The sequence below is a fragment of the Sminthopsis crassicaudata genome, chromosome 2 (genome assembly GCF_048593235.1).
Source record: "Sminthopsis crassicaudata isolate SCR6 chromosome 2, ASM4859323v1, whole genome shotgun sequence".
NCBI classification, from domain to species: Eukaryota; Metazoa; Chordata; class Mammalia; order Dasyuromorphia; family Dasyuridae; genus Sminthopsis; species Sminthopsis crassicaudata.
This window is the reverse complement of record NC_133618.1, coordinates 42,523,094-42,548,672: the sequence shown is the minus strand read 5'-3', so window position 1 is coordinate 42,548,672 and position 25,579 is coordinate 42,523,094. Positions and strand designations below refer to the sequence as shown.

The following is a 25,579-nucleotide window of genomic DNA, read 5'->3' as shown; positions in this document are numbered from 1 at the left end:
TGAGACAAAAGGAGGCCTTTTGTCAGTCCACAGCAATTTGTAAAGAATTGTGCATGAGCATTGAGCTAACAATGACCCAACCCTGACCTGACTGGTTTGAGTGTCCACTGCAGGATTGGGAAAGAAAAAAAGGTCTCTTACCTTGTCCAGAGTTCCGGGATTTCCTGGTCCCCCTATTTCTAAAAATAGAGTGTGAAAATACAAGTACTCTCCACAGGAGAATACTGCTCACAGCCCATACCCCGTCTGGGTGCCTTCAACCTTCAAAGACAGGGTGAGACAAAAGAAGGAATTGATTCTGAGTGCCCTGAAAAAGTTGGATTTCTGTTTGTTCACCAAATTACATCTAGTTTTTTGAGATTTTAGTCAGGAAACCAAATGATGAGATTTAGATTTGGGGAACCCAAATGAAATTAGGGTTTCTGGAGTTCAGGGAGTTAAATAAGGTCTAGTGGCAGGTTCGGGGTTCAGGGTAGATTTTGGCACAAGGGTAGGGAGTTTTGGGGACTCCCTCCTGGCGGTGTAAGAAGTTCTCTGTAGAGACTTGGAGAGACTTACATGAACTGATGCTGAGTGAAATGAGCAGAACCAGGAGATCACTATATACTTCAACAACAATACTGTATGAGGATGTATTCTGATGGAAGTGGATATCTTCAACATAGAGAAGATCCAATTCAGTTCCAATTGATCAATGATGGATAGAAACAGCTACACGCAGAGAAGGAACACTGGGAAGTGAGTGTAAAATGTTTGCACTGTTGTCTTTCTCTCCAGGTTACTTATACCTTCACAATTCAATTCTTACCGTGCAACAAGAAATTTGGGTTTACACACATATCTAGGATATACTGTAACACATTTATTAAGTATGGGATTGCCTGTCATCTAGGAGAAGGGAGTACAGGGAGGGAGGGGAAAATTTGGAAAAGTGAATACAAGGGATAATGTTGTAAAAAAAAAAAAATTACCCATGCATATATACTGTCAAAAAGATTATAATTATAAAATTAATTTTGAAAAAGAAAGAAAATTGGGGGAAAAAAAGTTCTTTGTAAAGGGATTTACAGACCTGAAAAACTAGATTGACAAGAGAGGTTTAGTATGGGGGATTGAAAATAGGGTTAAAGTCTAGTTAGGGAAATAGGTGAGGGTAAAGAGAGGATAGCACTGGAAATAGTGTTCCAGTGGGCAGAAGCCCTTGGCAGTCAAGCATAGTATAGCATGGAATTTTTGGAACTTCTGCAAAGAAAGAATTTTAGTTTCGCTCTTTTTATAATGAGAGATTTACCTAAAGGGGCCCATGGGTGGAGTCCCAAATTGGCTCCTTGCTGGGTTTCAGCTAGGGCTAGAATTTGAATTGAATTCAATGAGTTTTAGGACTGACCTGACCCTATGCAGATAACAAAGATGAAACTGTTTATTCTTGGGGTGGGGTCCCTCATTGAGGCAGAGTTGAAGAAGATTTTCTCCTTTAAGGATTTTCAGGGTTTTGGGGTCACCTCTTCAGGGCCAGCTAAAGGGTGAGGTACACAGGCTTTGAAATCAGGAAAACCTGAGTTCAAATTCCACCTCAGACACTCAACACTTACTAGACAAGTCACTTACCCCAATTGCCTTGCCAAGAAAAAATGTTGAAAACTATTGCACATATTTGAGAAATTAAAATACTATTGAGGGAGAAAAAAAACTTTCATGTCATAGATTGGGGGGAGGAGGGATTGACTTATGAGCAGAAGATTGAAGGACCTTCCACTGTTGATGGATGCTAGATCCAGCTGTGCTGACCAAATGTGTTCTAGGCTATGGCACACAATCATAGGCAGTTACTATAGAGAAAATCTGGATTCATATTCAGGAATTGTCAAAGTGCATGCGCGCACGCACAGACACGCAAAGTTCTTGAAGGAACTTCAGAAAAACAAATTAGAAGAAAAAGAGATCAATCCAAGAAAAATATAAAGGAAGTCAAACAAATCAAAACAGACAATCAAAAACTCAAGGCTCCCAAATTAAGAAGAAAATATTAGAAGCAAAAAGAAAAAAAAGTTTTATAATATTTTAGAGCTATCATAAGGATTAAAGAAGACCAGCAACTTGTACATTGAATAACTGTAGATCTTGGATTACTACATTTTATACAGGAAAAGAGCTGGGGCTACAACCAAGGGTACTTTATTCAGCAAAATTCAGTATATCCTGAATGGGGGAAAAAAAAAACCCGACAGCCCATTGCCTCAGAGAATGTAGAAAAAGCTATGGAAATAAACCAAAATTAGGATTAAGTAATTGTTCTTCTAAAACAGAGAGAAGACTCCAGGAAAGAACTGACTCCCAGAGTTTCTGCCAGGGTGAAATACAAACACCTCCAGGCCAAGTCTGCTGGATCAGCAAATATCAAGCCCTGACCACAGCTGGGGTTGGGAGACAGCTTCCTCTTTAGGAACTTTCCTAACTGGATCTTTTCAATAATGCAACCATTCAAGACAATTCTAGTAGATAGATGATGGAAGTGCCATCTGCATCCAGAAAGAGAACTATGGAGAGTGAATGTGGATCAAAACATAGTATTTTCACTTCTTTGCTAGCTTTTCCTTTCTCAGGGTTTCCCCCCTTTCAATCCGATTTTTCCTATACATTATGACCAACATGGAAATATGTTTGAAAAGATTGCCTATATCTAATCTATATCTGATGGCTTGTTATCTTGGGGAAGGGGAGGTTAAAAAAAAAAAAAAAAGGAGGGAGAAAAATTTGGAACAAAAAGTATTACAAAAATGAATGAAGGTGCAGCTAGATGGTAAAGTACACAGGCTTTGAAGTCAAGAAGACCTGAGTTCAAATTCCACCTCAGACACTTAACACTTACTAGTGGTGTGACCCTAGACAAGTCACTTAACCCCAATTGCCTTAGCAAGAAAAAAATGTTGAAAACTATTACACATATTTGAGAGATTAAAATACTGTTGAGGAGAAAAAAAACTCATGTCATAGATTGGGGGGAGGAGGGGTTGACTTATGAGCAGAAGATTGAAGGACCTTCCACTGTTGATGGATGCTAGATCCAGCTGTGTTGACCAAATATGTCCTAGGCTGTGGCAGCCACAGCAAGAAAGTAGCAACTAGCACACACCTGATGAATACAGTAGCAGAGGGGCTGTCTCACTTGCAAAAGAGAAGAGTCTCTGGCTTCAGTTCCAGGACAGAGAGGACAGATATAGTTTGCAGATACCAAAAGACCAAAGGGTACAAGATAATCTGTGGGACAGTGTGGCTGAGAGCCCTGTAGAGGAGAGGAGAGTCCAAGGCTGGGCCCCAAGGCAGACCTCAGAAAATACCAGCAAAAGGACCCCCATGTCTCAGGATTACAGCTTGATTATACCAATATTTACTACAAAATAAAAGAAAAATGAATAAACAAAAGACAAAATACACAATCATAGGCAGTAATTATAGGGATAGAGAAAATCTGGGTTCATATTCAGAGAAAGGTAATGGAGTTAAAACAAAAGTTATTCCTTTTTCAATAGGAATTGTCAAATTGTCTCAAGTGCCCATGCCCTCGCCTACACACACACACAACAAATTGAAACAGAGAATCAAAAACTCAAGAAAGAAAATAATTCTTTGAAAACTAGAATTGGGCAAAGGGAAGCTAATGATGTTTGAAGACACCCAGAAATGATAAAACAAATTAAGAGAATGAAGAAATAGAAAAAATGGGAAACATCTCATCAGAAAAACAAGTGATCTGGAGAACACAAAGTGGAGAAATTACATGAGAAGTCAGATTACCTGAAAATAATGATTAAAAAACAAATCTCGATATAGTATTATAAGAAATTATCAAGTAAAATAGCCCTGAATTTCTAGAACAAGAAGGCAAAGCAGAAATAGAAAAGAAAAAAAAATCCACTGCTCACCACCAGAAAGAGATCTCAGGAGGAAAACTTACAGGAATAATGTAGCCAAATTTCAAGGCTTCCAAATTAAGGAGAAAATATTAGAAGCAACAAGAAAAAAAATTTTTTTTATATTTTAGAGCTGCCATAAGGATTAAAGAAGACCAGCAACTAGTACATTGAATAACTGTAGATCTCGGATTGCTACATTTTACAGAGAAAAAGAGCTGGAGCTACAACCAAGGGTAACTTAATTCAGCAAAGTTCAGTATAATCCTGAATAGAAAAAAAAAAATACATTTAAATAACTGAAAGACGTTCAGGTTTTTTCGACAAACCTCTCAAAACTTTAGGGAAAAATTGACATTTAATATCCAGGAGAAATATAAAGTAAACATTAGAAACTAATTATAAAGTACTCAATAAGGTCAAACTTTGTACATATGAAAACTAGCAGTACTCTTAAAATTGTCATCATTATTTGGGTAATTTGAAAGAAAGGATTTGGCTGAACTGAGTATAATGGCAATGATTCTTGAAAAAAAACTGTAGAGAGAGATTAAAAATTATCTCATATAATTAAGGCATAACAGGAAAAAATTCATACAGAAAAATCTAGTTTGGGGAAGATGGAAAGTTCTGGAATCTTACTATCTTTGGGAATGAGTTGGAGAGGAAACTGTGTGTGTAACACATATCTAGAAGTATATAAAAGTGTTCTAGATTCAGAAAGACATAAGAGGGGGCAAGGGATGGAGGGGACTCAATAGATTAAAGAACAGGAGGAAAAGGTAGATAGAAGCAGAGGAGTAAGAAGAGATAGGTTAAATAGGAAAAAGAACAGTGAAGGAAAATAGGAAGGAGGAAAATACACAAGTAACTGTAGCTTAGAATGTGAATAGGATGAATAAAATGAAAATGGATAGCAGGTTAAAAATCTGAATTCAACAATTTGCTTTCAGCAAACACCATAAAAATAAGAGAGTACACACCAAGATAAAATAAAAGGCAGAAGCAGAATTTATTATGTACAAAAAGCAGGGATAGTAATCAGGATCTCAAAGTTAAAGTTAAAATAGATTTAATCAAAAATAAAAAATAGAGAAATTACACTATGTATCAGCAATATTATTCAGTATTATTTTAGACCATTTAAAATTCCTAAATAGTATAAAATACCTGAACATAAGCCTGCCAGAAACAGGAATCCCTGTTATATGAACATAAACATAAAACATTTTTATACAAATAAAGTCAGACTTTAAAACTTAAAGTAATTTTGTTCATGGGTAGGTAAAGCTAATATAATTTCAAAAATGATGATTTATCTATTTATTGAACATCACTCTACTTAAATTAATAACAATTATTTTACCGAGTTAGAAAAATAAAAAAATTTTGGAAGAAGAAAAAAGGTCAGGAGCTCCAAAGAAATCATGGGGAGAGGGAATGTAAAGGAAGTAGAATCAGCAATATCAAACTTTAAATTATAAGATGAGAGCATTGTTGAAATGTAAAAAGGATAATTGTGATTATTTTCAATTAATTTGAATTTTAAATTAAATTTTCTTGTGTAAATAAAACTGATCAGGGAAGAATAGAAGAAAGGCTGCAAATGGGGAAAAAAACCTTCATAGATAATCTCTCAGAATATGTTTGCGTTGGAGTATTTGCTGTGGTACAGAAAATGATGAGCTGGTTAATTTTGAAAAACATGGGATCCGCCGTCAGAGAAATAGATAGAAGGGGAAATAAGCATAGTACCGTCTTACCTATATCTGTGTGAGTACATATGTATATGTTTGTCTTTATGTCTATAAAAGTATGAACTATCTATGTATAATCCGATCTGAATCGTAGCTTTCTTTAGGCAGGGAGAGGGGGAAGGGAAAGAGGGGGAAAAGAAAGTAAATAATATAGCAGAGAAAAGAAAACCCACAATAAAACAAGGACAAACTGGGCAGCTTTGAAAATAATTGTAATATTTGTTATAGATTTTCTTGAAATAGAAATTTATTGTTTTATATTGAATCCTTTCGCGTTCTGCTGTGCACGTGACAATGTTTTTGTTTTGTTTTGTTTTTTCTTTTCTAGTTTTGTATTTAAGCTTAAGATACATTTTTTAAAATTTACACCTCCCCTCCAAAAAAAAAAAAAATTGTGGAGAGGAGGAAAGTATAAGGCTGGAAAGGTCGGAGGGTTTCAGGTTTAGAAGTTAGAGGAGGTAACAGGGGGCCGTTGGAGTTTATTGGTATTCTTTTTTTTTTTTGGCCGCTGGAGTTTATTGAGGGGCGGGAGTGTCGTACTTAGACTCGGACTTTATGAAGAACCTGAATGGATTTGAATGGGAAAGAGAGGAGCCAGACAGGTGGAAATTTCTCCGGCCAGTGCCCGGAACACAGAAGGCGCTTAAGAAGATGCCTGTGGATGGATAAGCTTCTATTAGCCTCGAGCAATCTAGCCTGCTGTGCGCTTCTTTTTTTTTTTTCCCTTTCGGGCGTGGGATGGAGGAGATAGTAGTGGGGGATGCGGGGGATTCCCTCGGGAGTAGGTGACGTAGGGCGAAATTCTTGGTTCAGCCTCGCGCGGGGGCCGCCCCGCGCTGGGGAGCTTCCCGTGCCGACCTCCCCGAGTGGGAAGCGGGGCGCCCAGGCCACTTCGCAGGTCACTGAGTGCGGATGCTTTGGCGCTCGGAGTCCGGCCCCCGCCCGGGCTAGGGGTCCTCGGCTGCACGGTGGAACGAAGCGTAACTGCCTTAAAAGCCGGCCCACCTTAAGAGAGCCCGTCCTCCCTCAGCAGCCAATAGGAAAGCGGCGGTGAGGATCGGGCTGGGGGGTGCTTCTCTTTGATTCCGGCCAAACCCAGGGTCTCCCCCGGCAGCCTCCGCTGAGCCCTCAGCCTCCACCGTCATGGCGCGACAGCTCCGGGGAGCCGCCCGGATCCTGGGCAGCTGGAGGAGCTACTGTTTAAAAGGGCAGAAGGTAATGGCCCAGAGCTTGGCAGGGGACCTTAGGGCCTGGCGCGGGGTAGGAGCTGCGCTTGTCCTCCCCACGGCGGCCGCTCAGCCTCCCCACCCTGAAACGCTTTCTCTTGACCTTGGGGGGGGTTACCCTGGGATCCTCTCTAAGGGGGTGGGGGTGGGGAGAGAAAACTGCAGAGGTTTAAAGTCTTCCTCTTCCACTTTCTCTTTGCCAGCCTACCGTGGGGGGCGGGGTGGGGGTGGGGGAAGGGCCGCTGGCACTGGAATCCAATGGAATGGGCACCTCAGCTCGACTTCCTGTAAGGAGCCGGGAGGAAGGACCGGGAAAGCCGAGTTCCTTGGCCCGTTTAAAAGGGGGCTGGAGGTTCGGATGTCACCTGTCAGTAACGTGCTCTGTGTCTTTGGAGACTCTCCGAGTCTCAGCTGACTTCGGACGGCTCTGCCCGGGACCCCTCGGGGCGGCCTTTTTCTGTTCACCCGGCCGGGGATGGACAATTGGTGTCTGAGGTGCAGCTGGGCTGCCATTCTCGGGGCCCTAAATCCGTTACTTGCCTAACTGGCGGACGCTGCTAGTTAAGCTGTGGCCATTTTAAAGTACGCTTGGGCCTCGTTGGATCTGATAGTTCTGAAAAACTGTGCCCGGCGTCCTGTTCTGGCAATAAATTTTATTGAGCGCCTATTTTCTTCAATACCCTATGTAGGCATTTTAGAGTGATATAAGCATGAAGCTTTATTTATTTATTTGGTGTTTTTTTTTTCGGGGGGGGGCATAAGGATGAATCTTTTTAAAAATCTTTAAAAGGACAAATTTAGTTTAGTTTTTCTTTTCTTTCTTTTTTTTTTTTTTTTCCTTTGGCGATTGGGGTTAAGTGACTTGCCCACCTTCATTTCACACAGTTAAGTGTTAAGTGTCTGAGGTCACATTTGAACTGAGGTCCTCCTGACTTAAGGGCTGGTGCTCTATCCATTGCACCACTTGGCTGCCCTGACAAATTTAGTTTTGACCTAAGGTATGAACCCTGACAAACTCACAGTGGTATCCCTCCCCCGGACTATCCCTCTCAAAAGTTACGCAAAACAGCATCAGAAGAATTGATTGCTTGAGACTTTATAGAAGCTATTTTACACTCTATAAAAAGTTACTTTTTTTGTTTGTTTAAACGGAATTTTATTGGTGCTTTTTTTTTTCAACATTAAGGTAATTTTTAGAAATACCTTACTCTTTCCTAATAATTGAACAATCCCTTGTCATCAGAGAACTCCCAATATAGTGACATTGTCTGACAGTATATTCGACAGTCCACCTTAGTAGTTCTTGTACTTCTCTGATGAGAGGAAGTTAGTATATTACCTTAATTTTTAAAAATTCCTGATTTGAAAGTATTTGTGTTAGCAAACACAAAGTTACTTTTTAGTAACAAAAAAAGGAACGGTATGTATTTTAATAAGCTTTTTCTGTTTAAAATTACATTTTATATAACCTGTATCAGTTTGTTTGCTGTCCTGGGGAGGAGGGAGATAACGGAGGAAGGGAAAGAGAAAAGAATTAGAATCGAAAATCTTACAAAAATGAACGTTGAGGGGCAGCGAGGTGACGCAGTGGATAGAGCACCAGCCCTGAAGTTAGGAGGGAGTTCAAATATGGTATCAGACATTTAACACTTCCTGACTGTGTGACCCTGGACAAATCACTTAACCCCAATTGCATCAGGAAAAAAAAATGTTGAAAGCCATTTTTATTTGTAATTGGAAAATTAATATACTATTAAAAATAAAATTACATTTTATTTTTGTTCATCTATTTTGTCTCTTTTTATTTTTATTTATTTTTTTTTTTGCTGAGACAGTTGAGGTTAAGTGACTTGCCCAGGGTCACACAACTAGGAAGGATTAACTGTCTGAGGTCAGATTTGAACTGGGGTCACTCCTGACTTCCAAATGGTGCACCACCTAGCTGCCCCATCTATTTTCTCTTAACACCTCTCACGTAAGCTCCTTGAGAGTAGACATTATTTTTATTTTCACCTTTTTATTCCCAGGGTCTAACTCAGTGCTTGGCACGCAACAGGTACTTAAATGTTTGCTGATTGATCTTCTAAGAGCTCAGATGTGCCAGAAGATACTGACCCCTTGTGATTCTTTCAGAAACAAGTCAGCGAAGATTTTGTGGAGATGCTGAAAGCAGTGGTGGGGGAGCCCAATGTGTCCACAGCTGCTGTGGTGCTTGAACAGCATGGTCATGACGAGTCTATGCACAGGTAGGTGGTGGGGCAAGTGGGCATGTGTGTCCCTGAGTTCTGTGCTGCTAAGTCCAGCCCCCTCAGCCTTAAACCAAGAAGACAGAGGTGGGGGAGCATCGCCAATCAGAGAGATTAGTATTGACAATGAGAGCACCTGGGCTCTTTCTACTATCTGCCAGCCTTGTCTCTGGAGTTCTCTGCTCCCTCTCCTGATTTATCCAGTATCTGGCTTCTCTGGGCCTATATCTGGACATAAGAAGGTATCTCTGAAGCAGCCAGGTAACCTTGGGAATATCAGTTCTCTCCAGATCCTAGTTTGTCTATGAAATAAAGCTTGGGGTTGGGACTCAATCCTTCCTAAAATCTTCTGAGTCTGGGTCATTCTTCTACACACTTTGATATGCCCATCAATGCTTGGTTTTGTTCTGGGCTCGATAGAAGAGGGACCTAAGGCGTTAGGAATGGAGACCAAGTTGTTTGTTTGTTTGTTTGTTTTTTGTTTTTAAATTTAATAGTTTTTATTTACCAGATATATGCATGGGTAATTTTACAGCATTGAGAATTACCAAACCCCTTGTTCTAATTTTTCCCCTCCTTCCCCCTCCCCCTCATGGAAGGTTGACCAATACAGGTTCAATATGAGACCAAGTTTTTAGGGTCTGTTCCTGTCTCTTCCTAGTTGGCAAATCCCTCCTCAAGTCCATTGCCCAGAGAGCCTTGCTCCTGGTACTTAAGAGACAAAGTTCAGCATGCTAGGGAAGAAGGTTGCCCTTGCTTGTCCACACAAGGAATATTCTTTTCTGCTTCTCTACCTTTCCAGAAAAATTTCCCTTTGACACTGTTCACTGCCCACCATCTTGGAGTCTGAGTTCCTGGGTGGGCTGTTTGGGGCTAGGACCTGCCAGCCTCCTCCAGCCTTGTCTTTTCTGGCAGGTGCAGCCCCCCAGATGCAGTTGTCTGGCCCCAGAGTGTGGAGCAGGTCAGCCGGCTAGCAGCATTGTGCTATGATCACACAATTCCCATTATTCCTTTTGGCACCGGGACGGGGCTGGAAGGTGGTGTCAATGCTATAAGGGTATGGCCAGAGCCCTGGGATTGGGTGTCTTTAAAGTGGGGGCAATTTTCTTCTCCATCCTTTAGATTGTTGTCTCCTTACCTCCGCTCATGGTTCTCTAGGTTCCCTTCCCCAGTTCAGACCCTATTATATAACAATCCTTCTCTCCCCATCTCTGGCTGAGGCAACATGCTGACTTGGCTACTTCCCAGCTCTGTCCTTAACACCCCTCCTCCCTACCTAAAGGAGCCCTGCTATTTCCTCCCCCACGGACTAGGGAACCCTGGCTAATTGGGCAGTACAGAATTCTAGATAAAAGATCCCAGAGATAATGTCCATACTGGCCCCTTGGGAAGATGAAACTTAGGGAGGAGAAGCAGCAAATGCTGGCTTTGGAGTCAAGAAAACTTGATGCCTGCCTATAGTGTCATTTGGCTACCTGGACATGGTATAATGGAAAAAGAATTGGATTGAGAATAGGGGAAAAACCTGGACAAATCACTTCAGGTTTCCCAGATATGGTAGAATTTAAAAAAAAAAAAAAATGGGGGTGGGAAACTTAAAAAAAGTTCATGGATTTATCTTTTTTCTCTCCCTGAGGCAATTGGGATTAAGTGACTTGCCCAGGGTCACACAGCTAGGAAGTGTTAAGTGTCTGAGGTCAGATTTGAACTTAGATCCTCCTGACTTCAAAGCTGTTACTCTATCCACTATGCCACCTAGCTGCCCCTCATCTTTTCTTAAAAAAACAACTTTTATTGATCTTTAAATACTATACACACACACACACCAACATTTCCTCTTATATCCTTCCCCCTTGCCACTCCTAGAGAGCCATCCCTTATAGCAAAGAAAAAAAAAATGCATAAGAGAATCCTTCAGGAAAATGGATCACCCTTCATGAATTCTTTACTCCACCATCTTGGCTCTGCCCCTTCCCCTGTCCCTCCCATCATGGATTCTGAAGGGAAGCTTGGTGTATTGAGGGGGCTCCCCTAAATTTCTCAAGTTAGGATTAGACAACTTCAGCCCCCAGCCCCCCAGCAGAAGCAGAACTTGCAGTGGAGGGGCCGCCAAAGGTCTGGGTATCCTAGAAACAATCATGTTCTCCCTTCTCCAAGTTGTTTGTGTCCCTTGAGTTTTGCTCCATGAAGGATATGCTCCTACTTGCTCTAATCTGGGGCTTTTATTTCTAGGGTCCTTAGTGGGATTACCCCTTCCCTTCCCTTTCTTTTCTTGTTCCCTCCTATCTCCTGGACACATCTCTCAGCATCTATGAATCAATAAGGGTGTATATGGAGGAATACTGGAAAACTTCCTGGGAGTGTGTGTAAGTGTGGGGGCATGTGCATGTGTGTGGTGGGGCAGATAGAGACCCCTCTGACCTCATGCCCTTCCTTGTCTCCCCTTCCTTCTCTGATAGGGTGGCATCTGCTTTAACCTCACCCACATGGACCGTATTTTGGATCTGAATGTGGATGATTTTTCAGTGACTGTGGAGCCCGGGGTCACCCGGAAAGCCCTTAACTCCTACCTGAGAGATACTGGTCTCTGGTTCCCAGTGGGTATGAATTGGAGGGCAGGTTCAAACTCTGGGGTTCCTCTTGTGTCAGGCTACTATGGGGTTTCCTTGCCTCCCTTCTCAGGGACTAACACCCCCTGCAGGGGGCCCAGTAGATGTCTTAGGGACGATGGCTGGGATCAAACCAGATTTGGGACTTCTTTTCTCACCCTTTTGAGAAGTGCTTATGTCTCAAGGGTTGGCCACTTTTCCCCAAATTCTGTGATCCCATTCTCAGGACATTAACCAAGTGGTCATAGCTCAAGTCACCTGTTCCCCATCCCTTCCTAAAGCCAATGGGTTGTTTTTTTCTTGAGACCTCTTGGGAGCTCCACACCCATTCCCAATTTGGCTCCTTTCCTCCATGTGCTTTTTCCTCCCAGATCCAGGAGCTGATGCCTCCCTCTGTGGCATGGCAGCTACTGGGGCTTCAGGTACCAATGCTGTGCGCTACGGTACCATGATGGAGAATGTTATCAATCTGGAAGTTGTGTTGGCAAATGGGCAGATCTTGCACACTTCAGGGCAAGGCCGTCGATTCCGGTGAGTTGGGTTGTGGTGATATAGAAAGGAATATTGAGAATTAGGGTCAGGACCTTCATCAACCAAGGCACCAACCAGCCCTAGGGAGCCAGGAGGGAGATGCATACTGTTGAGCTCTTCTTGCCCATGTTTTGGATTTGTCACACTCATGAAGGGTAAAATAATACAGTTATCCAAAGCAGGAGATAAACCAGAAGCCATCCCTCAGAGGTTGCTGTTTGTCCTTCATTCTTGAAGAGGATCACAACATCCGGGAGTGATGCCGTGATGTGCAAGTGATTTGGATTTAAGTGAGGGAGGGCTGGACAAGGTCACCTGCCTCACTTTCCCTCTATAACCATCTGGGTCCAGGGGCCAGATCTAGATCAGGATGGTGAAGATGGCCCTGGATGCAATGAGAGTCCTTGGCCTTTTAAAGCTAAAGTCTTTAACAGGTCTCAGTTTGACTAAGGCAACACCCATTCAGTGATTAAGACTGTAAAGAGAAATGAAAGAATGGATGAATAAATCTCAGAGGGGAAGACTTTCAGGATTTCTATCCAAAGCAGAAGATCTATTTACATCAATATGAGTCACTCAGGCCCTAAATAGTGACAGAATGGAGCAAGGTTGAGGACCTATTGGTAGCCAATTAGAATCAGATTGGTTTTGGTTTAAGATATGGTCCTTAAGAAAGAAATCTAGCCACTAACCCCCAAGGTGTCTTGGGAAGGTTCAGAAGTGCAAGGGAGGAAAAAAAAAATACTTTTAAGAGCATCTGTACATAAGAGTATGATACCTATGTGGATAAAGGGAAGAAAAGAGGGAAGGAAAGGAGAGAAGAGGGGAAGGAGGGAAGGGAGGGAAAAAGTAGGGAGAGAGGGAAGGAAGAAAAGGAAGGAAGGGAGGAAGGAAGGGAGGGAGGAGGAAAGGAGGGAAGCAGGGAGGAAGGGAAGGAAGGAAAGAAGCCATTCCTCAACTGATTTCTTAGAAAACATTTTATAATTTCTTTCTCATCCCTGAATAGATATATTTTCCTTTTTATACTTGGCATAGCCTCAAATTTTGAAAAAATACATTGTATATCACCTGTATTTCCCAATGTTTTCCCTTTTCAGTTTCGTCCCTGAGAACCATCCCTTACAATACTAGGGGGAAAAATACAGTTTAGCAAAAGTCACCATGTTTTTTAAAAGCATGCCATTATGCGCAGTGTTGTCCTCAGGAAGGGTGTGCCTTCTCTCATCTCTTCTTTGGGGGACAGGTTTGCTCACCCCAACCTCACTGTTGAATTCCAGGTGTTTTATTGCTGCTCCATCCACGTCTATGGCTGTGGTCACAGCGTATTGGGCTCTGGCGGCCTCTGTCCAATCTATCCCAATGTGGGATAGAGCCCTCCTGTTATCAATATTGTCTGCTCTACTGGAAGAGTCCTTGGGCAGGAAGCAGGAGCCTTGGGTTCCGCTTCCAGCTCTCTTTAGAGACCTCCTCTCTCTGAGTCTCAGTTTACTCATTTGTAAAATTAAGGTATCGGATGAGACCCTTGAACCGGTGATCCACATGAGCTCTCTAGATCTTGGTCCCAGCTACTGGGAAATAGAACTTCGTTCAAAATTTGGGTCAGGCCACGGCTGCCAATTGCCACCAGGTCAATTAGGAGCCATCTGGGCTAGCGGACAGCTTTTCCCTGATTCCCGAAGTGGGGAGCATGGTGTGCTGGGGAGAATTTTGGATTTGGAGGCAGAGATTCTGGGTTCAGATTCTGACTGATCCACTTTATTCTGACTTGTGGCTGGGCAGATGACTACCTCTATGTGTCTATTTTGTAAAATGAGGGAATTGAACTTCCAAGGTCCCTTCCAGGCTGGGAGCCTGTGTCACGTGGATACTGCCTTAGGGCTGACTCTGGGACCCATTCTTGTGTTCTTTGGGGGCCCAGGAAAAGCTCAGCTGGTTACAACTTGACGGGACTATTTGTTGGTTCGGAGGGGACCCTGGGTCTCATCACCACTGCAACATTGCGACTGCACGGCATCCCGGAGGCCACGGTGGGAGCAGTCTGTGCCTTCCCCAGCATCCAGGCTGCAGTGGATTGCACGGTTCAGATAATCCAGAGTGGAGTGCCTGTGGCACGCATTGGTGAGGGTTTCTCCCCCCTCCCCCGCCTCCAGGCTGGCCCCTGGGGACATTCATTTAGCATTTTGGATTAACCCTGGAGCCCAAGACCTCTAGTCTGGGGAGAACCTAATCCCGCCCTCAGGAGACAGTGATCTAACCCCAGACTGGAGATCAGGGAGTCTATTCCCAGCTTTAACCCTAAATAGGAGTGTGATCTCTGCAAGTCACTTTCTCTCCAGGATTCACTGTCCCCAACTCTTCCGGTTTCAGTGTATTGGAATATACAGCCTCCTAACTGGTTAGTCATAGTCCATTTTGGGGGGAGGAGGGATAGAAAAGATGAACAGGAGACTGGATCTCTCCATTTTAGGACGAGTGCCGAGATCTCTCATGGGCTCTTTCCCGTTACTGATCAGCATGGGCACTTGACTCTGTACCAACTGGTAGCACCACATCGGTGCCAGACTTACTATAGACCTCCCAGTTTAGTCCAAAGCGGTTCAGAACAGCCGAGTTGAAGTCATTCAGCCTCAGCTTCCCCAGTAGCAGGGGTCAAAGACATGTGCCACCATGTTTGGCCATCATTCTAATTTGGATCTTGCACATGCTACCATTTTGCACGATTTCATAATGAATTTAGCTGATGTGGCGGCAAGAATACTGAGTCGGGAGTGGAGACTCGGGCTCTATCCCAGCCCCTACATAACATTTCAATGATCATGGCTAACCGTGTTCTGAGCCTCTGTCTTTCCGTAGATCAAATGAAGTGATTGGTTCGTGAAGCCAATGGACCATTTCTCAGAATGTTTTTTCTTTTTTTCTTTCTGAGGCTGGGGTTAAGTGACTTGCCCAGGGTCACACAGCTAGGCAGTGTTAAGTGTCTGAGACCAGATTTGAACTTGGGTCCTCCTGAATTCAAGGCTGGTGCTCTATCCACTGAGCCCCCTAGCTGCCCCTCAGAATGTTTTTAAATGCATCAATTAAATAGAGGATTATAAAGGAAACCAATTCTGTAAAATAATCATGAAAATGTCTCAGAATGATGTTTTAAATGCATCAACTGGAGGATTATAAGGGAAACCAATTATGTAAAAATAATTATGAAAATGGTACCTCCCAAGTTCCCAGATGCCCTGAAATCTATCCTAAGACTCTAGCTTCAGGACCTGGGAAGTTCATCTTTTCTAGCTCTAAATAGTGCCTGACTCATACTAATTAATGATTAATATTATAATTCTATGAGGTACCTCCAACCAATGAATCCCATTTATTAAGTGGACATTGAAGATGGAAGAAGAAATAATTTCTCCACCTCATCATCCCTTACAGAATTCCTGGATGAAGTGATGATCGATGCCTGCAATAAGTACAGTGGTCTGACCAATGCTGTAGCTCCCACCCTCTTCTTGGAGTTCCACGGCTCCCAGCAAGGGCTGGAGGAGCAGCTGAGGAGGACTGGTGGGGCTTCCTCTTGGCTTTGGGGAGGAGAGATGGTGTGCAGGGTGGGGAGTTCCATTCCAATAACCTGGGGGGGGGGCGGGAAGAAGGGGATATGGCAGTTCTGTTGGACTGTAGCTGCTTCTGGGCAGGAGCTCTCTGGGGTTCTGAAGGGAATGTAAAAGGGGGCTTAAGGTGACAAGGATTTCCCACAGAGGAGATCACCCAGCAGAATGGAAGCTCCCATTTTGCATGGTCTAAGGAGCTGGAGGAGCGGAACCGGCTGTGGGCAGCTCGGCACAATGCCTGGTACGCCACCCTAGCTCTTAGGCCTGGCTGCAAGGTGAGTCAGGGCTCAGAGAAACAGTGCCCGCCTTTCCCCAGGGACTTAAGAGGGTGGGTGGATTCCCTTCTACCCCATGCCCTGGGACTTTATGCATCATTGCTCTCTGAGGAGCCTCTTTTCCTGGGTCGGAGGAGGAGGGAAGAAGGTCAGCATCTTGCCAGAGAGCAGCCATGGGTGCGTCTGAGTGCATTTGTATTCCTCACCTACTCAGGGTTATTCTACAGATGTCTGTGTCCCCATTTCCCGGCTCCCAGAGATTATGGTGCAGGCCAAAGAGGACATGAACGCTTCTGGACTCACAGGTGACCTCTCCAATCTCCTCCTTGCCCTATAGTCCATTACCCCACCATCCCAACCTCTTCTAGACCAGCCAGTCAGGAAGGAGACTGGCTCAGAGGGGGCAAAGGTTGGGCTGAGGATTTTATGTCTGACCTCGGGAAGCCCTTCCTTCCTTTCTAGGAACCATAGTTGGGCATGTGGGAGATGGAAACTTTCACTGTATCTTGGCGTTCAATTCTGAGGATGCTGATGAATACCGCCGAGTGGAGGAGTTTGTGAAACAGTTGGGGAGGTAAAAGGTTCTGTTCATTTCTCAGTGGGGGGGGGTGGGCACCAGAGTGGGAGGCAGGAACTACCGGCTCAGGGACAGGAACATGGGGTTCAAAGGACGCATTCCACATCTGGGGAGAGACTGGATTGGGAGGAAGGAAGGAATGGGGCCTGTGCGGCTGGATGCTGGTGCTGTCTTCAAGCACAGTAGAAACTCCAGAAGCCCTTGCTGAGAGGCCTCAGCCCAGTCCATCTCCACAGCCTCCACTAAGAGCACCGCCTCTTGGGCTATGTACCCTAGGAACGCATTGGCTATGCATGGGACCTGCACTGGGGAGCATGGCATCGGACTGGGCAAACGCCAGCTACTGAAGGAGGAGATTGGCCCGGTAGGCATGGAGACCATGAGGCAGATCAAATCAGTCCTGGACCCCAAGAACCTCATGAACCCTGGAAAAGTGCTGTGACAACTAGCCCCTTCTGCTGACTACCCCATCCCCTGGTCAAGGAGCTGCTCTCCTTGTAGGGATCAGGCTAGACATGAGAACAACACCCAGAGCATCTACTGGGATTGATACTGGATAGTACTGGGAGAGCCATCCCACTCACTGCCTTTAGGTGTGATCTCTTTAATCAACTCAGGGATTTGTGAGCAAAGACAAGTGCAGAAGGAAAATGGCTGATCCCCTTTTGCTTGGACAAAATCTTAGACCTCAAAACACTGGTTTAGGACACTCTTAAGTATCCTGGGGAAGGTTTACTGTTTATTGGTCTTGGCCAGCTCACCCTGGGCCATTTGTCTATCATGATTTTTCGAAGTAAACAAATTTAGAATTAGAATTTTTGAGACTCTCTTTTCTGCATTTCTCACCCAATCTCATCAGTCTAGAAGATGCGGGGAAAGCAGGATCAAGCTACAGTTTGTAGGCTACATCAGGTTTCTCTGCAGCTTAGAGTCCCAGCCAATAGCTTTCCCCTCCTCTTATGATAAAATACTAAAGTGGACTCATAGGGGAAGTCTAGAGCAGTTGGGAATAGGGACCATCTGGGAGCAATGCCAGCTGAGATCTCCAGAAAAGGAATCGTACCATTTTATGACCTGGAGGGTCATCTACACTGACCTCCTGTGCCATACAGGAACTCCCTCTGTGCTATCCCTTCCAGGTAAGCATCCAATTATCTTTGGAAGACAATTCATGACCTCACAAGACAGCTCGTTCCTTTTGGGGACAAGTCTATTAAGCAAAGTGCTTCCTTGTGCCAAAATTTGTGTCTCTGTAAAGCCGGCCCTCGGGTTTCAGTCTGACCACCGAGCACAAATGTAATCCATCTTCTGCAACAGCTCCAGAAGAGCCCCCAGAAGAACATAGCTCTCATTTTCTACCAGTTTCACCCAATTCTCACAGGGCAGTTTCCAAATCACTTGTCTTCTCCCGGACATGTCCCAGTCTGTGAATCTTCCTCTGAAACGAGATGCCCAGAAGGAAAAACAGAATCTAAGAGTATGACTAAGGTCAATGTAAAGTGTCTATCAACTCTCTGGTTCTGAAAATTATACTCAAGCTCAGCTTTAGCTCTGGGGGCTCAACAACACCCTACAAGCTGGAAAGGGATCATTGCCCGACGGGGTCATGTTAACACTAGATCCTTTCTAAGCCTCTGATATTTCTACCCGACTGATTTACCAAGAAAGATCTTGATGCTCGAGCAGTATAAGTGTAACTGAAGAGAATCTATGGTCTCTGATTCTGTGCTGTTCAGTGAAAACCCTCTTGTTTTCCCATTATTGAAATATTATGTATTTTAAGAGCTCAGTTCCAGTTATACCAGAAGAGAACAATGTGTGGTAGTAGAAAGAGCATTTGAGGAGGAAGCAGAACTGTGTCCTTAGTCCCATCTCTCCCACTAATTAGCAAATTACTTCCTCTCTCAGGGGCTAAGTTTCTTCATCTGTCAACTAACTTAATTGGACTAGTGATCATTAAGGTTCCTCCTAGTTTAAAAATTCAATGATTCAGTGAGCCCTAAGTTTATCTCCTTTGAGAAAGAAGTGGTTATATTCCAATAACAAATTAAATAAAAAACAAATTCAAACATCTATCCAACCGAGATGGTGAGTTTGGTGGAAGCGGCCGGTTGGAGAGTGGATTCATCCGCGTGTGGCGCCCACCCTCAGTGGCCAAATAGGGTGGAAGGGCGCTGAAGAACAAGTCTTACTCTGTCGCCAAACTCCATTTCTCCAGAAAGTGGGCTTTAGTGAATTGTGTCTGTCGTGGTCCAACTCGGCTTGATGTTTCTTTAAATAATGGATCAAGCCCCCCTCAGCAGCTTGATCCACCGGAGCCCCAACCCTCAAAGGCAAAGAGCCCCTTTCCACTTCAGCTGAAAAGTCTTGTTGGCTTTCTTGCCAGTCTGGTCCTGCCATTCCCATCATTAGCCACCAGAGGGTGCACAATATGCTGGAAAGGGATCGGACCACTGCTGGTCCTCATTACAGGCAACCTAGAATGCAGAAATATCCTCCTGGACTCCCAGGAAGGCTCAGTTGGGGAACTCGGCAGTCCTGGGACTTCCTGAAGGATAAGGCGGAAGATGGGATGCTTCCTCCCACTGGGCAAACTGGGGGCGGCTGGGTAGCGGATGTCTCCTTGGTTCCATTGAAATACTTGGCTCTGGCTCGCTATGGGATTTCTCTCCTCCCTCATTCTTCCCACATGTCTAAGTCTCTCCTGGCTCCTGTCTAGTCTAAGGCACAGAGGCATTTCCGTAGGCAGCAGGAGTGCAGATAATTGTTCTCCAATTACAGCAGAAAGTCCATTTGGTGGTTTTGGAAACAGGACCTGTGTTCAAATCCTAATTTTTTTTTAAAAAGGTACCTCATAATTTGCCTTAACTCCCATTACCCACTCATTTCCCCCACTTTCCCATTACCCACTTTGTTTCTCATCTATAAATGAGTCAGACGCATACATTGTTTAAAGACTTTTGGGGCAGTTAGGTGGTGCAGTGAATAGAGTACCAGCCCTGAAGTCACTTCCTAGCCATGTGACCCTGAGCAAGTCACCCCCCAATTACCTCAGCCAAAAAAGAAAGTCTTTCAACATGCCTTCTTTATAACAATCCTATGTAAGCAGTGAAAATACTAATCCAAGGACAGATGAATGAATGGTAATCTGCCTACATCCATGCTTGGAGCATCTTACTCTGAAGCTGGGTCCTTTTCCTAGGGAGCACCGAGTTGGGGAGGAGAAGAGGGAGCTGTGGAGGAAGCAGCCTAAGTTCTAATCAGGGTGAGGTGGGCAACTGCTGGTGTATCTCCTGGAGCCTCTGCTGCTTTGGGCGATTTCACTCGAATTAACATTTATAAGGCACTTTGGACATATGATCTCACTTGGTACCCACAGCAGCCCTGTGAAGTAGGTACTACTATACACATTTCACAGATGAAGAAATGGAGTCATCAAGATTGTCTTGCCCAATGCCACAGAGCCAGAACGGGCCTGAAGTTGATTCCAAACTTGCCTGATCCCACCGTCCGACATTCCATCAGTTGTAACGGGCTGCCTCATTTGACTGCCGAGGTCCCATCAGTACCCCATCACCAGCCAGTGCTATGGCCTTTGGGAGCCCTGGGAAATCCTCTGGTTTCTGCTCCCGAGGGTTCTTACTCTTTTTCCAGAATCCAACCCTAGGCCCAGTCCTGATTGTATCACTGCTTGCATTCCACCAAGGGGATGTTGTGTCATATTGTTCAACCCTTTGGAAACAGGGAGCAAAATCCAACTTTCCAAAGAAGGGAAGGGCTCAATAACGACTTCAGCTCCTGTAGCTTCTGCCTGATTAGAGAGATCGGAGTGGGACTCCATCCCCTCACAGCCTCCAGGTCTTGGATGCCTCCCTTCCATGTGTTGCTTCTAAAGGCAGTCCTGGAGTTGCAGCAGAGCTCAGGGAGATCCGAGATTCAGTCCATAAAGCACTAGAACAGCCAGGCAGCCAATGGCATGAGTAAGAACAAAACAAATCCCAGTGGATAAGGACTGGACAACCTAGATTAAATCCCAGCCCATAGTTATTAACTGGCTGATCTAGGTAAGGCAGCTAGCTGATCTCTCCAGCTGGGCTTTCTCAACTGCATGATACAAAATCTGGATTCAATCGTGTCAAACCACTACAGAAACGGGGGCCACTGAACCCAACATAGCTGTCCCTGAGGCTACACGGTGACTCAGTATTGTTTCACTATTTCCCAATTATATCGAAATCTGGTTAGGGATGTTCCGGGGAGTGTGCTGGGCCAAGGCCAGCAAGATCTTTCAGGCAAAGGGGTAGAACTACTTTTCCCTAGAACTTCAGCCTGTTTCTCTTAAAAAAAAAAAAAAAAAAAAAAAAAAACCCAACTCAACAATAAACAAATCTGGGTTTCCCAAAGTGATTTGTTCAGGTCAGCCACTTCAGGACCATTGCCAGGGTCCTACATGCCCTCAAGGGACAGCAGGGGCACTTCTTCAGAAGCCAGGGCTAAGCTCTTGGATGTCCTCATCAACCACTTAAGTGACTGGAAAGATCACAGCACTAATGCCCACAATCCTCCTTTGAGGGACACGACTTAAAGCCTCTGTCCTTAGGGAGCTGCCCAGCCCTGCAGAGGGCCAAGAGGGGGGGAGAAGTCACTGTGGCACAAATGACTTCACCTCGGTATCTGGGGCCTCAAAGGGCCCACTATCAGGCAACCTGGCCCATGAGGCTAAGGGGGTCCACAATATTCTTTCGGCCTGAACAGTTCTCATCCTCGAGCCCCCCCCTTCTCCTGGTTTGTCCATGACCCCCAGGCCGCCTCTTCTCCCAGAAGCCTGATTCACCCCAGCCCCCAATCCACATCTCATTCCAACTGTGGGGTGTGGGACAGAGGTCAGGCAAGGAGATCTCTTCCAGAGCTGCTTCCTTCCCCAGCCTGTGCTGCCAGGGAAATAAATATAGAACAGGGAGACACAGTTGCCAGGCAGGAGTGGGGATGACGTCTATATGCTGCAGACAGACAGATAGACAGACATAGGAAGCTAAGCAAAGGCATCTGACATCCTTTGAGATGAAAAAGCTGTGGGATTTCCAGGCCCTGGAGGAAGCCTCTGATTGATCATTTCTCTCTCTCCTTAGGCTGCCCCTCATTCGGCCTCGGGAGACTTCATGCTTTGCTTTTGAGAGCCCTGCCCCTGCGGCTCCCTGGGGATCTGTTTCTTGTTCAGAACAGATTTAGAAGGCTGGAGGACAGAGCAACAAATGAGTTATGAAGCACTCTGAACCTTTTTAAGCAGCATTTCAAAAGGGCAGCCGCAAAAGGTTACAGATTTGGAAAGGGAAGGTCTAGTCCAATATCTTCATTTTACAAACTGATCCAGGGGTTACACCCTCAGAATGGGAAAGCCCATCTGATCCAGTCTACACCTGAAGCCTGAAAATCTCTTCCCAACAATGGGTCAAAGGTGCAGGCCACTAACTTAGGCAAACCCACCACATTCCAAGGCAGCTCTTGCCACTTTGGGGTTCTTTCCCTCCCATTACACCTAATTTCCCTCTTCTTCTCATCAGTGTCCCTGCAAATCTCAGCTCGGATGCTGCTTGTTAACACATGGCTTTTCCCCTTCTCCCTCCTAAGGTGCCTCATATCTGTGTACGTGCTGTCTCCCTTAGGGAAACTGAGACAGACATAAGGGAGTTTTCAGGGTCATAGGGCCAGTAAATAGCTGACTCAGGTCTTCCTGACTCCAGGCCCAGCCTGTTAATGGATGCTGCCCATTCTTTATTCTGCCTGGAGAAAGTCTTAACCTCCTTCCCATCCAGCTCCTGATATGACTGTACTGCAGTCCCATCAAGCTTATTTCCTCCCAGCTTAACATCCTACCTTCCTTCACCCTATGCTCATAGGGTATGAATTTGAGGTCTTTATTCTCCTAGCTGCCCTATTCTGGACACCCCAACCTTTCTAAATGTAATGTTCAAAACAGAGCCCAACATCTTTGATACAGTACCACCAGGTCACAATGCAGTGGGATTATCATCTCTTAGAACAGGATGCGATGCTTCTTGCTAAGTTTTTCTTGGCTGCAGTGTCATAGTTGGCTCAGAGGGACCTTTAAGTGCACAGAGAGGGACAGATCCTCCCCAGATGACCCGTCTCACCCCCTACCCTTGTGAAATAGATTTCTTGAACTTCAAAAACTTGACATTTATTCCTATGAAATTTTCTCATAACAACTCAGCTCAGTCTTGTATCAGAATTCTGCCATCCAGAGTGTTAACTCTCCTTCCCAGTTTGGGATCACTTGCAAATCTGAGAACCACACCATCCAGATAAGCCTTTAAGTTACTAAAAAAAAAAAAAAAAAAAAAAAAGTTCACAGGACCAATGACAAGGTCCCTGACAGATTAACATTAAATCTTTAGGGACCAGCTGGTATGGGTTTCCACTTCCAAAGCCACATGGTCCTACTGTCAAGCCATACATCTTTCCTATTTTCCAAAACAAAGTCTGTCAAATGTTTGGCGAAAACTTAGGTAAACCAGAGTTACAGCACTGCTCTGATTTATCAGCATGGTAACCTTGTTGTAAAAGGAAATGCGAGTCTGCCTTGACTTGTTCTTAGTGAAAACCCAATGTCTCTCTGTAGGAACAGCTCTCGACTTTTCCTTCTCAATGCTCTTTAACCATTCCTTTCAGAAGGCAGTAGAATCTTGCCAGGATCCAAGTCTAGCCCACGGGTCTATAGTCGACAGACTCCACATTCAACAATCAGACATTTAACCTCTTCTAATCTTGAAGCATCTTTTCATTCCCACAATCTTTCAAACATTGGACCGTTCACCTGCCGGTTCTGACTCCTGAGATCAGAGCCCCTCCCCAACTTTGTTACCCACCGTACGGGGAGCAGCTACTTGTGTCCTATCCTTCTTCAGCTCTGTTCTTCCTCACCAATCCAAAGCTTGCTCTAAGAAACCAAGACGTATCATGCTTTACCACACAGGAGCAAAAGGAAGGTGTGCGATGTCACCAAGGCTTGTCTGAAGGAAGCCAGTCAAGTACTTCTAACCACTAGCCCTCTAGTATCCTTCACCTTTATCCCTCCTGTTCCCTCCATACCAACTTCTTCCCAGATGGGACAAAATCCCATGCCTCCATTGAACACACACCACAACTCTGGCTGTTGGGGCTCCTGGTTTTTCACCAGGTGATCCCAAGCCTGCAGAATTTGGAAAAATGACTGTGAATAAGAGTTTTCTTCCTCTCAACCCAAAAGGGGATATGTACCAATCACCAATCAACCACAGAACAATTCCAGGCTCAATGGGGAGGCCGTGAGATTAAGAAAGGGAGGCAAAATCCTGAAGCATCTCTATTTGTCAACATCACAAGCCAAACTCCATTAAAATAAAATCACACCAAGCATCTTTTATTGAACATTATTTTAATACCATATCAAAACACCTTGACTAATGAAGAAAGCTTTTCCCCGAAGCTTTAACAATTTTTTAAACGTTTTAAGTTTTTTCTTTTTTAATATATAAATACATAAACCTATCCTGCATGGGCTGATGCCACGTGTGAACGTTGATGGCTAAAATGTTCTCAAACAGAGTGCCTGAAAACAGGGGTGTGGCTGTACCTCTTTTCCTTTTTTTTTTTTTTTTTAATAAATTTTTAAAAGTTTTTTGAAAAAAAAAAAAGAGAGAGAAAATATCCACAAGGGTCTAAGAAAAATGTTCAGGCATCTTTGCAGGACACTTGTGATTTTGAGATCCTCTGAACTGTACTGAAGACCAAAACTGGGTGAGGAAAGGGGAGAAGAAATGGAAATGGAAGAGGAAGAGAAAACAGGAGGAAAGGTCTTAGAGGTTTGTCTTTTGGCAATTAGGAGTCATGACACTGAGTGGGGTCTGGAGGCGAGAGGAGGAGAGTGCAAATGGAAACTGAAGATGGGCATAAAGGTAGGTGCGGAGGGGGGACAAGGAGAGAATGCTGGCTGTGAGGACTTGGCTGGGTTCAGTCACGCAAAACAGGAATCTTGTAAACATCACCAGGAAAAACACCAGTGGACATGAGACTTGTTTGTTTGTAAACACGTTAAAGACAGACCCACAATGCCTTTCAAGGTAAAAGAAAATGCCCTTTCCCTCCTAGGGTAGGGTGGGATGGGGTGGGGGGAGAGGGGAGAGGACTGTGGTTGCTTCTTCTTTCCAATTCTTCCTCCTTTGATGTGGTGTCCTCCAGGGATTAGGGGGAAAACAGCTCTCTCAAAGTCAGTGCAGAAGGGGGTCTGTCCCCGTGGGTTCCAAGCTCTGTCTGGCGCCTGGGGGCTGTGTCTCGGGGACAGGGGGCTGTCCTTTTGTGGACTGTAATAAATAGGTCGTGCTCCGTCTGGCCAGAGGGCCAGCAGCAGCTCCATCCCACCAGAGGCCGGGGGCCCAGTGTGTCATGTCTGCTGTTGGTGTCTGGGGGGAGCCCCCCTGAAGCCAAACATCATGACAGGATTTCAGGATCGCAATCCAGCAACAGGCTCCTCTCCTCTTCTCTCCCCAAGTCATCAATATTTGAGGTGAAGGTAAAAATAGCAGATGTCCCTGATTGGTCTGACATCATCTGTTCTGGGGGTTTAGTTGAAATAAATAAAATAAAACAAAACTAACCAAAAATGATGAAGAAAATGAAAACCCAATTGAGGTGCTGGAGTGGATTAGAGGGTATTGGCGGGTTTCTTTACAAAACAAAACACCAGCCCAAAACTTGGAAGGGACAGGTGGGATGGGGAAGAGGATGGTCAGCAGTAAAGCAAGGTGCCCTGGGAAAGAAAATGAAAGATCAAACCCCTAAGTCCGCA

At 44.6% G+C, this 25,579-nt stretch overlaps 2 protein-coding genes across 10 annotated transcripts in view; one reads left to right on the top strand and one right to left on the bottom strand.

Annotated features, from left to right (window-relative positions):
• The first annotated feature begins 6,484 nt into the window (after nucleotides 1-6,484).
• LDHD (lactate dehydrogenase D) lies at nucleotides 6,485-17,546 on the top strand. 5 transcript variants are annotated; one of them, XM_074286000.1, is made up of 11 exons: nucleotides 6,485-6,883; nucleotides 9,028-9,140; nucleotides 10,056-10,101; nucleotides 11,600-11,741; nucleotides 12,121-12,280; nucleotides 14,199-14,398; nucleotides 15,707-15,835; nucleotides 16,030-16,157; nucleotides 16,372-16,462; nucleotides 16,620-16,731; nucleotides 17,011-17,546. In XM_074286000.1, exons 1-11 carry the CDS (start codon nucleotides 6,812-6,814, stop codon nucleotides 17,174-17,176), a joined length of 1,359 nt encoding a protein of 452 aa, XP_074142101.1. In that variant the 5' UTR covers nucleotides 6,485-6,811; the 3' UTR covers nucleotides 17,177-17,546. The 5 variants fall into 5 exon arrangements, with proteins under 5 accessions (XP_074142101.1, XP_074142100.1, XP_074142099.1 ...); XM_074285999.1 differs by having other exon boundaries at nucleotides 10,056-10,197; nucleotides 11,600-11,723; XM_074285998.1 differs by having other exon boundaries at nucleotides 10,056-10,197.
• The window catches only part of ZNRF1 (zinc and ring finger 1), a 96,791-nt gene continuing 88,672 nt past the window's right edge, over nucleotides 17,461-25,579 (bottom strand). For 2 of the 5 annotated variants that reach the window (XM_074286003.1, XM_074286005.1), the window contains one exon: nucleotides 24,153-25,540. The gene's annotated coding sequence lies outside the window, so the exon portion shown is untranslated. Of the gene's footprint in view, nucleotides 18,173-24,152; nucleotides 25,541-25,579 lie in introns of those variants that run through there. The other 3 variants (XM_074286006.1, XM_074286007.1, XM_074286004.1) reach the window with 3 other exon arrangements.